The sequence below is a fragment of the Crocodylus siamensis genome, chromosome 4, assembly GCF_052110815.1.
Source record: "Crocodylus siamensis isolate JL-2025a chromosome 4, ASM5211081v1, whole genome shotgun sequence".
NCBI lineage: Eukaryota > Metazoa > Chordata > Crocodylia > Crocodylidae > Crocodylus > Crocodylus siamensis.
Window position 1 is genome coordinate 106,818,101 of NC_143398.1, and position 13,773 is coordinate 106,831,873.

Consider the following 13,773-nt stretch of genomic DNA (forward strand, 5'->3'; position numbering starts at 1 on the left):
GGCGATCCTGCTGTGCCTTCCCAGCCTCTGTCATGGTGTCCTGGGGAGCGAATGCAGGGAAGGGGTTTATTCCCTCTCCCTCTCCTCTTCTCCTGGGAACCCCAGCTGGGGTCTGCAGCTGTGGATCCCCCAGTGGGAGAGGGGATGGAGGGAGGAATAAGCCCCCTTTGCCTTAAAGGGGTTGGGCTGGGATGGTGTCTGGCCACACCCTAGACAGTGGTGGTGAGGAAGCCATGGGTTCAGCATGGCCCTGTGTATCAGGCGCAGGGTGCTACCCCTAAAGCTTTGCTGCTGCCAATGCTGTCTGCCTGCCCAATGGCCGACTGCAGTTCTGTGGCATGGGCAGTGCCTACCAGTACAGCTAGGGTGGGCTCCCTGACAGTGATGGCTGTAGCAGGGAAGCCGCACAGATCGTGCCTTGCGCCTGGTACCTGGTACACGGAGCTGTACTGAGCTGCCGCTGCTGGGTAGGGGAACAGTGAACGGGGTGCTCCCAGCTCAGTGCCCGGTGTCTGCAGGTAATAGGTCTCAGGGCTGAGGGGGAGAGCCCACACCCTGTGCGCCACTGTGGGGGCCAGGGCTGGTGCTGCTCTCCAGCAGGTAGCAGGGGCTGTTGGGCAGGAGCTGCTCCCCCAGCTGCATGCTCAGCTGGCTCTGCCCAGAGCTAGATCCATCTGGGTGGGATGGGGAGGGGAGGGGAATAAACCCCCCTCTGTCCCTGTTCACTTGAGGCTGCAGACAGGGCTGGCCATGTCCCCCACCCCCGAGCAGCAGTGGGGGATGGGTGGGGAGAGAAACTGATGGGCTGCTACACCCTGGCCAGGCAGACCCCGGCTGGGGTCCCTTGGAGGGGAAGAGGGGAGAGAGTGGGGAATAAATGTCCTCCCTGCCCCCTTGACCTCAGGGGGCCATTCTGGGTGGGCGTTTGGCCACGCCTCCGCCCCAACCCTGCTCAGACTAGAAGGCAGAAGGGCAGGACCAGCCCTGCTCTCTGGAGCAGAGAGCAGAGCACAACCCAGCCCAGGGCTGCTGGTGGACTTCAATTTAACTTAAACCAGGAAAGAGTCTGAGACAGAAGTTCCATAAACCAGTTTGACGCAAATCAGTTAAGTCTGATAGTACATTTAACCAGGTCTATCTTAAACTGGTTTCAGCCATTTTGAAAGTGGTTTATGTGCACTGAGCTTTTGTTCTGTTACAGGTTTAAACCAGTTTCTGATCACTTCAACTGGTTTGTGCAACTTCTGTCCCTACCCCTGAAGTTCCTTTCAGCCCTACTTTCCTATGATACTAATTACTTAAATAACTTTGAGAAAAATAATCCAAAATGCATACATGAGCTATGAGTATAAGCAACATTTTCAGAACTGTTTAGGCACTTAGGAGTCTAAATCTTCTGGAATACAAATGGGTTTTAGGCTTCTAATTTTCCAAAGGTTGTGCTGGCTTTTGCTACTTCTGTTTTTTGGGTTCACTCTCATCTCTGACTGCTGCAAAGCGTGTACCCCCTACTGCATGCTATGTTGCATGCTGCACCCCATGCTTGTGCCCCCTACTTGATGCAGTTTTCAGAGGGTTTCTTACACTTCCAAAGAAACATTTAACTTTAAAGATTATCTAGTTGGGTGGTCTAAAATTCCAAGTCACTCTTGAAAATGGGTTTTCAGCTCTTTTACCTTGGGATAAACTTTGAATGTATGAAGGACTTAAATGTATAGAAGGCTTGGGAAAGAGGTACAGAAAGTACCTGAAAATTATATCTGAAGCAAACGTTGGGGGGGAACTTTTAAGAAATCACTCCAGACCTAAATGGGTGAATATTACCTGGGATGAATAAGAATATTAGGAGTAAGCAAAGAGCCTATATACAATGGAAAAAACAAATTGATGTGCAAACAAAGCTGTATGATGGAGGCCAAAAAGTGTAGGGGTAACATGAGAATTGTCAAAAGTCAAGCGAAGTTAGATCTTGGAAAAGGAGTTAAACCAATGAAAAGTTTCTTTTAGCCACACAAATAAAAAGAAATGGGATGGCTACACAGAAAGGATGGGTTCAAGATTAAATGTATTATAGGTATGGCTCAAAACCTAAGTGATTCCATTACCTCAGTTTTCAATGGTGATGACAATAGGCAGGATGACTAATGAGAACAAGAGTATGGAAATTGAAATTACCGCATCTAAAATGGAAGTAAAACTTGAAGAGGTTAATGTACTTAAGTCAGGGATTTGAATAATTTCCATCTCAGAATAGAGACAGAATTGCAGATGAAGGGACAAAAAGATGAGTCAGGCAACTACAGGCCCATGGGTCTGACCACAACTGTAGGCAAAGGTTTATAACATGTTTTAAAGGCAACGGTAATTAAAGGCATGAAGGTAAATGGAAATGGGATGAAATGCAGCACAGTTTTACCAAAGCTAGTTTGTGCCAGACTAATCTGCTATCTTTCTTTGATAAGATAATTTAGTTTCTAGACAAAGGAAAAACGGTAGATTTAATTAATCAGAACTTCAGTAAAGGATTTGATACATGACTACGTAGGAAATTATTAGTTGAATGAGAGCTGGGAATTTGTGTAGTGGGTTGTGAAGTTGGGAAAGAGGTCAGGAAGTGGCTAACATAGAAGCTCAATGGCTTTTGCCTAAAGAAGCATTATCAGGGTAGAGGGAGTTTCTAGGAGTCTTTCAACATCTCAGGACCAATTCTATTTAATATTTATGATCTTGGTTCAAAGAGGAAGAGTATGCTAATGGCATTTGCTGACAATACAAAGTTGATTGGTAGTGTTAATAGAGAGAAGGCTCAGATTATCATATGGAATGATTTGGATGATGTATATAGCAGGACTGTCCAACTTTCAAGCCAGGTGTAGGGTACTTGCCCTGGATCCCCTTGGCCTTGGATTACCCTCTGTTCCCTTTGCTGTGAACTGCACTTCTCTACGCCCTGGGACAGAAGCAGTGTTTCCTTTAAGGAGTAGTGGTCCATGAGTGCGCCGCTTTGGTCCTGCCTCTCCCTTCTGGTGTGGCGTGGGACACTTACAAAAGGTAAGCTCCTCAATCTTCACCCGCAGCAGGCAGTGGGGCCTTGGGGGCTGGAGGCTGCAGGGCTGGGGGTGGGGGCTAGAGCCTGGGGGGCAGGTGCTGGAGGGCTGGAGCCTGCCTGCCCCAAGTGAGGCTCCGCTGCAGGCTGGAGGCTGCTACGGGCTCTGCGGGCTCTTGGAAACTGCTCTGCTCCCCTGCATTGCCTTGGGGAGTGAGGAGGCTACACTCCCCGGCCCTGACTCCATGTGTGTCTTCACTCCCCTAGGCGATGTGGGGGAGTGGAGCAGTTCCCCAGAGCCGGTGGAAGCCACGCCAGCCCCCACCTCCACCTAGCAGAGGAGCTTACCTTTACTAAGTGTCCCACACTGCAGCCCAGCTCCATTCCCGGCAGGTGCATGGCCTGAAAAGGTTTGTGCGTGGCCAGACTTTTACTCGTGTGCGGCCACGCACACGTGCACCTTAGAGGAAATTCTGGATAGGAGCAGGAAGCAGCAGCTAGAAAAGGCGGTGGAGTCCATAGCCCCCAGCTGCTGTAGGTGCCAGTGATAGGGGAAGTGGTAGCCAAGCAGGAGCCTGGGGGCTGCAACTTAACCACTTGCAGGCTGCATGTAACCCACGGGACACCAGTTGGACAACCATGAACTATAGGACTGGGGTAATAGAAATGGGATGAAAATTGTATCTCAAGATGTATCCAGTTGCATCCTACTTAGGGATGAAAAAAACAATTCTAATACAATAAAAGCTTTAGTCTGTCTGTCTATCCATAACACTTTATTTGCACTCTGATTGGCTGTCTTGGCAGACAATCAGAGTGCCCTACAGAGGGTGGAGCGCTGCCATGACAGTGGGGACTGAGGAGTGTAGGGAGAGAGGGATGGTGGGGACTGGAGCACTGCCATAATAGAAGGGACAGAGTGGTGCTGGCCTTGCAACACCCGCCCCCCCCGATCTGCTCCTTGGAGCCAGGGATTGGTGTCCCGCTCCTGCGCAACAACAGCTAGCAGGGAAGGACCCTCCCTCCTACCCAGATCCCTGTTTATTGTGACCTATCCATTGATGTTGCAACCCGTTTGGGGTCGTGACCCACAATTTGGGAACTGCTGCTCTAGGGAAAAAATGTTGGTCACGGGTCTCCAGGAAGGACTTTTGTTATAACTTTCCTGGTGCATACTTTTTGCCAGCATTGATCTTTCACTGACAGTATGCATTATAATCTCTGCTTTTTTCTGAATTTGTTGGTGGTGTCGCTGGTTTTCCAAACATGGAATCCTAGCAGTTTGTGTGAAGAGCCTTGTCTCATTCAGTTCTAATGAGGGCTTCCATTGACATTTTTAAGTAGGCTGTTTATAGCCACTTAAAATAATCTTCATTTTTTTTCAATATTTTCCCATGCATGGGCTTGGCTTCCCACTGCTTAAAACTTCCTTCAGATTTTGCTTGGGTTTCCTGCATGTCTTTTCCCACAGTACTGTCTTCCCTTTTTAACCTTAAAACCTGGTGCGTTACTTCTTTTCAATAGTTGGAAAGAGTATAATATCATTTGAGTACAATTTTTCTTAAGTACTTGTCAGTCCCCTTTCTCATCTTTTCTGCCTAGGTACAGTTTCCATCACGTGCTTTAAGATATAAATCTCCATGTGTGGTCAGTTATTTTCTGGTAAAACTGTCTGTATGAGTTCCTTCAGAGTCCAATCTGCTATACCAGCAGTGTAAGATGTGCCTGAGATGGTTAAGGTATTAGTTACCCAGAAGAGGTTATGGTTGGATTTCAAGAGCTGATAAAGTCTTTTATGTTCTGACAAAGTTTTCTTTTTAATATGTGTGTTGCTGATGGAGATGTTTCCTAAAATGATGAGATATTTGTAGCTTTCTTCAAGAGATGATGAATTGGTGACTTCTTTTGGTATAAAATTCAGATTATTCTCTTTTGCAATTTGGTCATTCACAGCTGCACAACTTTTTGAATGAGTGGGGTGGTTTTCTTCCTATCCAATTTTTAAGGCCTCCACAGATGACTTTAATATATAATGTTTACTCAAATAAAAGATGACCCTGATTATAAGACAACCCTCCAATAATTAGATTCTATACGTGGAAAGTGTATGAATTAGTTACAATTTTCCAGGTATAGAATCTAATTATTGTAGGTTTGCCTTGAGTATGTCCCCCTCCCACTGCTACAGCAGAGAAAATAAATCTGGGGGGAAGGGAAGGACAGATAGCCCTTATTTCTCTGCTTCCCTGCCCCAACCTTTTCCCCTGGCAGCCTGTTCCCACTCTTCTTACTGTCAGACCACGTTCTCCCTAAGCACATGGAAGTACGGAGAAAATTTGAAAACCTTGAAATTAAACATGGCTGTAGCTATTTGCAAATAGTACCCTATGTGTATAAGGTGTATGGGTTGTCTGGGAAAGGTAGCACTTCCAGAGAAAGAGTACGTTGCGCTTGCCTGAGTGACTCTTCCTCTGTTGGTCTTCACCAGCACTCAACTCTCACCTGTGGCTCCAAGTAGCTGTCTGCCTGTGACAGTGGTCACACTGGGGTAAACTGCCTCAACAGGTGGGCTAAACCAGGTGAGGATACCTGGTCAGTCTTAGACCTCTGGGGGGATAGGGACATGCCTGTCCCTGTATGCAAAGTCTGACTCCGGCTGACTGGGCAGACAAAACTCTTGTAAGGTCCAGTGGCCCTGATGGCGGTGCAGCACCATGCTGTGGATTGCACAGAGCAGGACGAGGCACAAAAGATGTCCTGATCATCTGCTGCATCTGAGCCAATCTCCAGCTGTCTTGACAGCGTCCTGCTGCTGGTTGCCAGTTGGCTCAGACAAGAGAGCGAGGCTGACGCTGTGCAACTCTTCCTTACTTAAATCTAAATCCCACACAACTCGCATACAACACAAGCCCTGTGGTGACGGGCCAGTGGATGCACTGGAAGCTGTAGCTGCAAACCTGAACACAGGTGGTGCAGGACTTTGGGTCACTTTCTACTGCACAGAAGCAGCAGTAGAACTTGGTAGACCAAGTGATTGAGCAGCCCTATTCAGAACCGCACTGCTCACCTCCTAGAATGAGGAAGGGGCTAAAAAAGGTGTCCCAAACTTTGTCTGCTTTACTTCACCCTGGCAAGCAAACTGTGGCTACAGAGGTCGAAAAGGAAAGAACTCAGTCTTTCTCAAGCTGGATTCGTGGAATGTATATACGTTGACCAACTAAAACACCAACAGACCTGAAAGGAGAACTGCCCTCATTGGGAGAGGCCTGGGCAGATACAACATCCAGATTGCTGTCCTCAGTGAGACCCACCTACCTGACGAAGAGCAGCTCACAGAAGGAAAAGCTGGTAACACATTCTTCTGGAGTGGCCATGGCAACTGTTACTCAAATTGCAATTGCTCAAATCAAGCGAGACTTTATAAATGAGGATAAGGCAACGTGTCACGTTTATTGATCACATGAGTTAGACACAGAGGTTTGGGCACACCATTCATACAAACACACAAACAAATCATCATACACATCATTACACACAGGCATACACATACACAAAACAACCATTTCATCCACACATACACCAGATATAGTTACCAGCAATAATTGCTCAATATCAGCCCAGGGTGGCCAGCCCGGGCTTATTGAATAGATGATGATGATTTGAAGATAGCAGATTTGAAGATAGCAGCTGAAGCGCTGTGAACAGATGCATCTGTGCTTCGATGAAACAGCAGTAGAGAAAGAGACTCACCCAACTTGGCATTTTCAAAGTGTTCTTTTATAGGGATTGGCATCCTTTGTTTCCGTGTTTTGGGGTTTTTCTATACCCAGCTTCTATTTTTGCAGTTGTTTTTCTTTTGTCTTCAGTTTACCTTAGTCTTGGAGTGTTTTTGCTGCCTGTCTGGCAAGATGTGTGCATTTTTCCTCCTCGTTATCTCCTTTGTGCCCTAGGCCTGAAAGGGATTCTTCAGTCATTTATTAATTAGTTTACTGACTGGTAACTTACATGTGGCGCCTTGTTGCTTACATAAACAGTTAAATCTTCTTTTCCCATCTCTATGTCATTCTCTTACCATTCACCCTTTTACACACACTCATACATAAAGGCTATGCAGAGTTCATTCGCTTATGTGAAGCAGAAGGATACAGAATGGAGTTTTCAAGTTGCTTACAGGACCAGACTAATATGATTACATTTCAGTATTATTACACTCTATGTTAACATCAGCTACATTAGTTCAGTTCATGCTACATAATGAAGCCAAATAGGAAGCAGGTGTCAGCTTTGTTATACAAAACAGCCTTGTCAAGAAGCTGACCTACCTGCCCAAGGGAATGAATGACCGACTGATGGCGCTCAATCTCCCCCTGCTTGGCAAATAGTGCGCCACTTTCTTCAGTGCATACGCCCCTACCATGACCAACTCCGATGAAGTGAAGAACCAGTTCTATGATGACCTCCACTCCATAATCACTGCTGTACTGAAGTCTAACAGTCTCATCTTCCTTGGTGACTTCAACACCAGGATTAGCTCTTACTGTCAAGCATGGGCAACTGGTGCCACCTGAGTCGTGGGTGGGTGGGGAAGTCCCCTGGGGTCCCTTGTGGCTAATTGCTTCACTTGGCACCCCCACTCCCTGGCCAGCACTTGCAGGGGTGCAGTGGTGCTCCTGCCCCCCCTCCGTCACCTAAGTGGGAAGCACTGCCTGTCAGGGTGTGCATCTGTGCTCTCAGGCGATGCTCAGACTATGTGCTGAACACAAGCTCCTAGTTACTAACACTGTGTTCCATCTCCCCAACCAGAAGAAGACATCGTGGATGTACCCTCTCTCTAAGCACTGACATCTTATTGACTATGTCATCATCCAAAGGAGGGCAGACGTGATGTCCATGAACCAAAACAATGTGTAGTGCTGAATACAGGACTGATCATCAACTCATCTCCTCACTAAAGAACGCGATTCAAACTAGATGGCGTCCGCAAGGGCGAAGTGGACCAAAGCACCTCAACACTGCTGGGCTAATAAACGACAGCACCAAGTTGTCTTTTATGAACCATCTGAAAGATCAGCTTCACACTGTACCACTCTATTCTGGCTCCATCAAAGACAACTGAAAGTGGCTTCGTGAAGCTATACACTCTGCAGCTCTTGAGACCCTGGGACCAAGCAGCCGCGGACACCAACACAGCTTGAATGAAAACGATGAGGAGCTACAATGGCTGCTGGAAGAGAAACAACATCTTAACAGAGCCTACCTCTATGATAAGTCCATGTCAGCACAACAAGCCTATAGCTTGATACAGAAGACCATTCAGTGCAAGCTGAGAGGGATGCAGGAAGCATGGTTGAAGAACAAAGCAGATGAGATCCAGCATTTATGCTGACTGAAACAATGCAAAGAAGTTCTTTGGTACCCTAAAGGTTGTCTGTGGTCTGCAGGTCCTCGGATCCTCTCCTCTGCTGTCTGCTGATGGGAGCACACTGCTAACTGACAAGGCACAGATCCTCCAGAGATGGGCTGAACACTTCAGTGCTGTCCTCAATTGGACCTCCTTTGTCAACATGAGCGCCATACGCAAGCTACCTCAAATTGCCATCAACACCTTGCTTGAATCTTTGCCTACAATTGCAAAGTCCAAAAAGCCATATAACAAATGTCAGTGGCAAAGCTCCCAGAGCCGACGCAATTCCAGCGGAGTTCTACAAAGCAGGTGGTCACGACCTTTTGGAGAAACTAACCGAGATCTTTTACAGTATGTGGACGCAGGAGGTAGTCCCTCAAGAATTCAAGGATGCTTCCAGCATCCACCTGTAAAAGAGGAAGGGAAATCGCCAACTCTGTGACAACCACAGGGGCATCTTCCTCCTCTCACGTGCCAGCAAGATTCTCACGAGAGTCCTCCTCAACCAGCTGACTGAGCATCTAAACAACCTACTGCCTGAGAGCCAATGAAGCTTCAGAAAAGGATGTGGCACCACCAACATGATGCTTGTGGCCTGGCAGCTTCAAGGAAAGTGCCAGGAACAGAAAATCGACCTTCTCCTCACGTTCATCAACCTAACCAAAGCCTTTGACAAGGTGAACTGCAAAAGCCTCTGAGAAATCATGCAGAAGTACAGATGCCCTGGAAAATTCAGCAATATGGTTTGACAGTTGCATGATGGCATGTGTCCTTGCAATTGGTGAATACTCTGACCCCTTTCCAATCACAGGTGGCGTCAGGCAGGGCTGTGTACTTGCACCTACCCTCTTCAGCATGGTATTCTCTGCCATGCTGTTGGATGCCTCCCAAGATGATGACTTTGGTATAGGGATCAAGTACATTTTTGATTGGGACATCTTCAACCTGTGCAGGCTCCGAGTGAGCTCCCAAGTCCAGACAGCACTTCATGACTTCCTCTTTGCTGACAACTGTGTGTTATGCACAGGCTCACATGCAATCCATGGATCTATTCTTGTCAGCTTGTGGCAACTTCGGACTCACCATGAACATGAAGAAGACCGAAGTGATGTTTCAACCTGCACCTGGCGCAACACCCCAGGAACCACACAATTGATTGATATTTTGAAAGTGAATCCCAAGTACTTGCAATACATGATGGTCTTCCCCAGTGGGAAGTCATGGGGTTTAACCTTATGGCACAGATAGGCCTATGAGTAGTTCTGGAGAAACTATAAGGAAATAGAGAAGGAAGAACTGCAAGAACTGATTTTTGCCGCTGAACAAAAGTCAAGGGAGTGAGTGATCGTTGTCAAACTGGTTTTGGACATCCTTGAGGAAATGAATGCAGAGAGATGATTGGAGGGGTGAGTCCAGAGAGTACTGTTTGCAGAAAAAGTGAGACAATATAATGTGTGGACTGGGGCATTTCCTGTGCAAGTGATTCTAACGGGGTGGGGGAGGGGAGCCCAGGAGAAGTGCTGCAGCACCTGCTATCAGTTATTCATGTAGGAGGGCACTGGGGCTACATAATGTGCCATGGGCAGCCCCATCAATGTAGCAAATGTGGGCAGGAAGGGGATTTGGCAGCATATTGTAGCCTAACCATTTGCTACTGGTGGGGTGGGAGAGGGCATAGAGCCCACGCATGCCAGGAAGTGCTGAAATGTGGGATATGTTGGAAGGAAGAGCACATGCAGAATAGATGCCTAGGTTCTTTTGCTAACAGAACACCACCTAAAAAGGGGGATGACTTTCATCAGATAAGTGAGGAGGAAGAGGTGGGGGAAATCGAGATGAATTCAAAGGAGAAAATGTTGGTGGAAGAAACCCCGGAGGTGTTGACAAGGAAGAGGTGGGACCAAATGGCGGCAACTTTTTAAGGTTTATTGATGCAGATGTAATAGGTCTATAATAGTGTGGAATACCGGGGGGAAGACTAATGTAAGTATCTGGAGAGGAGATGGGGTTTGGGATGGTCATAGTGGGCGAGAGGCAAACACAAACAAGGTAGTGGTGGTGGGTGGGTGCTAATTAAAAATCCAGGGGTTAAAGTCAAACAAGTGCAAGTGTTACTAGAAGGAAAAATGCAGAGGGTGTTGTTGGAGACAAAAGAGATGGAGGTAGAGTTGTTTAATAGGTATGTGTGGGCGGGAGAGAGTATATATGAGAGTGAAGCTAGGAGGAAGGAAAACTTCAAGGATTGATTTTGTTTTAGTCTCGGAGTAGTGGTGCACAAGAAAGAGAGAAGGTTTTAGTGATCATTGAATGCTATGAGTGGCGATGGGAATGGGGGGACAGAATGGGGAAAAGGAAAAGCCTCTGGAAATTGAACATTAAGCTGCTTCACCATGAAAAAGTGTGTAAGGAGTTTGCGGAGGAGTATGAGGAATGGAGAACCTTAACAAATTGTTATAAAAGCAGGTGGGAATGGTGGTATCTGATTAAGAGCAGAACAGTGTTTTCATGAATTTTGGGAAGAGAAGGGTGAGGGACAAGATGAGGGAGCTGAAAAGGAGACAGGGGAGGGTACAGCACTTGTTTATGGAAGCAGAAAGAGGGTAGAGGTGAAAGATAAATTGGAGAAGGTGAAGTTGGAGATGGAGAAGTAGTTTAGAGAGAGCTGCTGAAAAGATATTCCTAGGAAAAGTGCCTTAGGTGGCAGAAGGGGAAGAGTGGAACTCATACTTTACCACAAAAGTCAGGAAAGCAAAGGGAGAGGTGGAAAGAGTGAAAAAGGAGAACAGAGACTGTATGGAAGGCCAGGAGGAAATACTGAACACTGTGGCAGACTTCTGTGAGGATTTGTACAGAAAGTGGAAAATTGATAGCGAGTGGAAGAGGGAGTTTTTGGCAGACGTCAAGGAGCAGGTGGAGGAAGAAAGGAAGGATGAATTAGGGGGTGGAAATAAGGAGGTAGAAAAATGTTTGAGAACTTTTAAAGGAAACAAGTCACCAGGAAAGGATGAACTCCCAGCCTAATTTTACATGAAATTCTGGTGGTGGGTGGGAAAGGATTTGGTGGAAGTCTTCAGAGAGATAACGAAAGAAAGAAAAATTGGGAAGGGTTTTGCAGACAGAGTAGTGGTGCTACTGTATAAGAAGGGAGATTGAGAATGCCTGAAGAACTGGAGGCTGATCACATTATTGAACACAGATTATAAAATCCTAGCAAAAGTCATAGTGATATGTATGAAAAGTGTTCTGGATCAGGTCATACAGCAAATGTGTGCAGTGGAAAGGAGAAGAATCGTGCAAGCACACTGTGTTGAGAAACACACTGGTGTACATGAAGGATAGAACATGGAATATGGTGCTAGCATATTTTGATCTTGAGAAGGTATATGACAGGGTAACACATGAGTTTGTTTGAAGTGCTGCTGAAAATGGGATTTCTGGAAAAGTTGGTAGGCTGGGTGGAAGTGTTGTATGGCACAGCACAGAGTCATCCTGGTGAAGGGAAACTTGAGTCGGGCCTTTCAGATACAAACGGGTGCAGCAAGGGTGGCCCTTGTCACCCAGAGTGGGATCTTTATATGCCCCCTGGAACCTCTGGCACAGAGGATAAGGGAGGGGGAGAAGGGAGTGAAACATTCACTGTATATGGATGACATTAATGTGATGATGTGAGATACAGTCTCATTAGAGAGAATCCTGAAACATAGGGAAGACTAAGGGGAAGCTTCAGGGGTGAAAGTAAACAAGGATAAGAGCAAGATGTTGGTGACTGGAAATTGGGGAGATCTAGGGAAGTTTGGCATGAGGGTAGTTAAGACTCAGATAAAAATCTTAGGGGTGGTTCTTGATATAGAAGGGAAAGGCACAAAAGTATGGAAAGAGAGAGGATCATGGATTAGAAAAAAATTAGGGTTTTGGAGCACAAGAGGTTTGTCATATGTAGGAAAGGTGATGCTGATGAAACAGGTGTTGCTACTGCTTCTCGGCCTCTTGAAGGCTCAGATCATGTGTAGCCAGGGCAGGGTCTTCGACATCACCTCGAAGTGGGACGCTAGCAACCACTTCATGCCCAGTGGGAGCTTCACGTGCTTCGCGGACTGGCGCTTCCTCCACCGCGCCCACCTCAACTGCCTGCCTCTGAACGGGGCCGTGTGCTTCGGCCATCGGGACAAGAGGTGCCGACGGTGCGGCTACGTGGCGGAGACCCTCCCCCATGTGCTGTGCAGCTGCAGGCCGCACGCCAGAGCCTGGCAGCTGCGCCACAACGCTGTCCAGGACCGCCTGGTGCGGGCCATCCCAGCCGGGGTGGGGGAGATCTCCGTGAACCGCACCGTCCCGGGCTGCGAGAGCCAGCTGTGCCCCGACATCGTCGTCACGGACCACGAGGCCAAGAAGATCGTGATGGTGGACGTCACCATCCCCTTCGAGAACCGGCGCCAAGCCTTCACCGAGGCCCGGGCTCGCAAGCGGGAGAAGTACGCCCCGCTGGCCAACACCCTGAGGAGCCGCGGCTACGACGTGATCGTGGACGCGCTCATCGTGGGGACGCTTGGAGCCTGGGACCCCAGCAACGAGAGCGTCCTCCGCGCCTGCTGCATTTCCCGCTGCTACGCCAAGCTGATGCGCTGCCTCATGGTGTCCGACACCATCCGCTGGTCCCGCGACATCTACGTGGAGCACATCACGGGCCACCGCCAGTACATCGACCCCTCCAGACCAGCCGCTGCCGGACCGGACCCGGAGGATGCCGCCGCCTGAACCGCGCCCCCCCGCTTCGCTTTGCGTTGAGAGGACTTCGCCGCCATGGACGACCCCGCCCCACCCAAAGAGGACCCCCGCGATCGGACTCTATGGACTGAGATGCTTACTCCGAGCCACTTCCTTCAACATCGCGGACCACTGTAACAGGTATGTGTGTATCTATCTCCGTTCCCTCTCAGCGTCGCGACCCCCCCCCTTCCCCCTTTCACATTCCCCCACCACCGGGCTTAGTTGGCTAACATTGTATGGTATGTAACCTAGTCGCGTTCCCCTCCTCTCCCCCATCCCTCGATTGTTAGTCCTTCGCTTGGGCGCTTTGTATTTCCATCTCAACTTTGTCATCTTTTTCCTGGATTCCCCATCCAAAACATCTACTAATAAAAGTCAATCTGTCCTCCATCCTGGATGCAAAGCAGCAAAACTCAGAGCCTGATTTGAATGCTCTTCTGGGGTTCTAAACGGAACGGATTGTCAATTAGGAATTATAGACGGGACAAGAGTGTGCAAGGTGGGAGCTACCAGACGTAGAGATGTTTATCTACACACACTGTTAGAATGGTGACTA

At 48.0% G+C, this 13,773-nt stretch overlaps 2 protein-coding genes across 2 annotated transcripts in view; both read left to right on the forward strand.

Moving 5' to 3' along the window:
* Positions 1 to 13,773, forward strand: part of TMEM178B (transmembrane protein 178B) — a 353,447-nt gene that overhangs the window by 17,604 nt on the left and 322,070 nt on the right. The gene's annotated exons all lie outside the window — the stretch shown is intronic.
* Positions 12,453 to 13,205, forward strand: LOC149866306 (uncharacterized). Its single transcript, XM_090046285.1, has one exon. It carries the CDS (start codon positions 12,453 to 12,455, stop codon positions 13,203 to 13,205), a length of 753 nt encoding a protein of 250 aa, XP_089902411.1.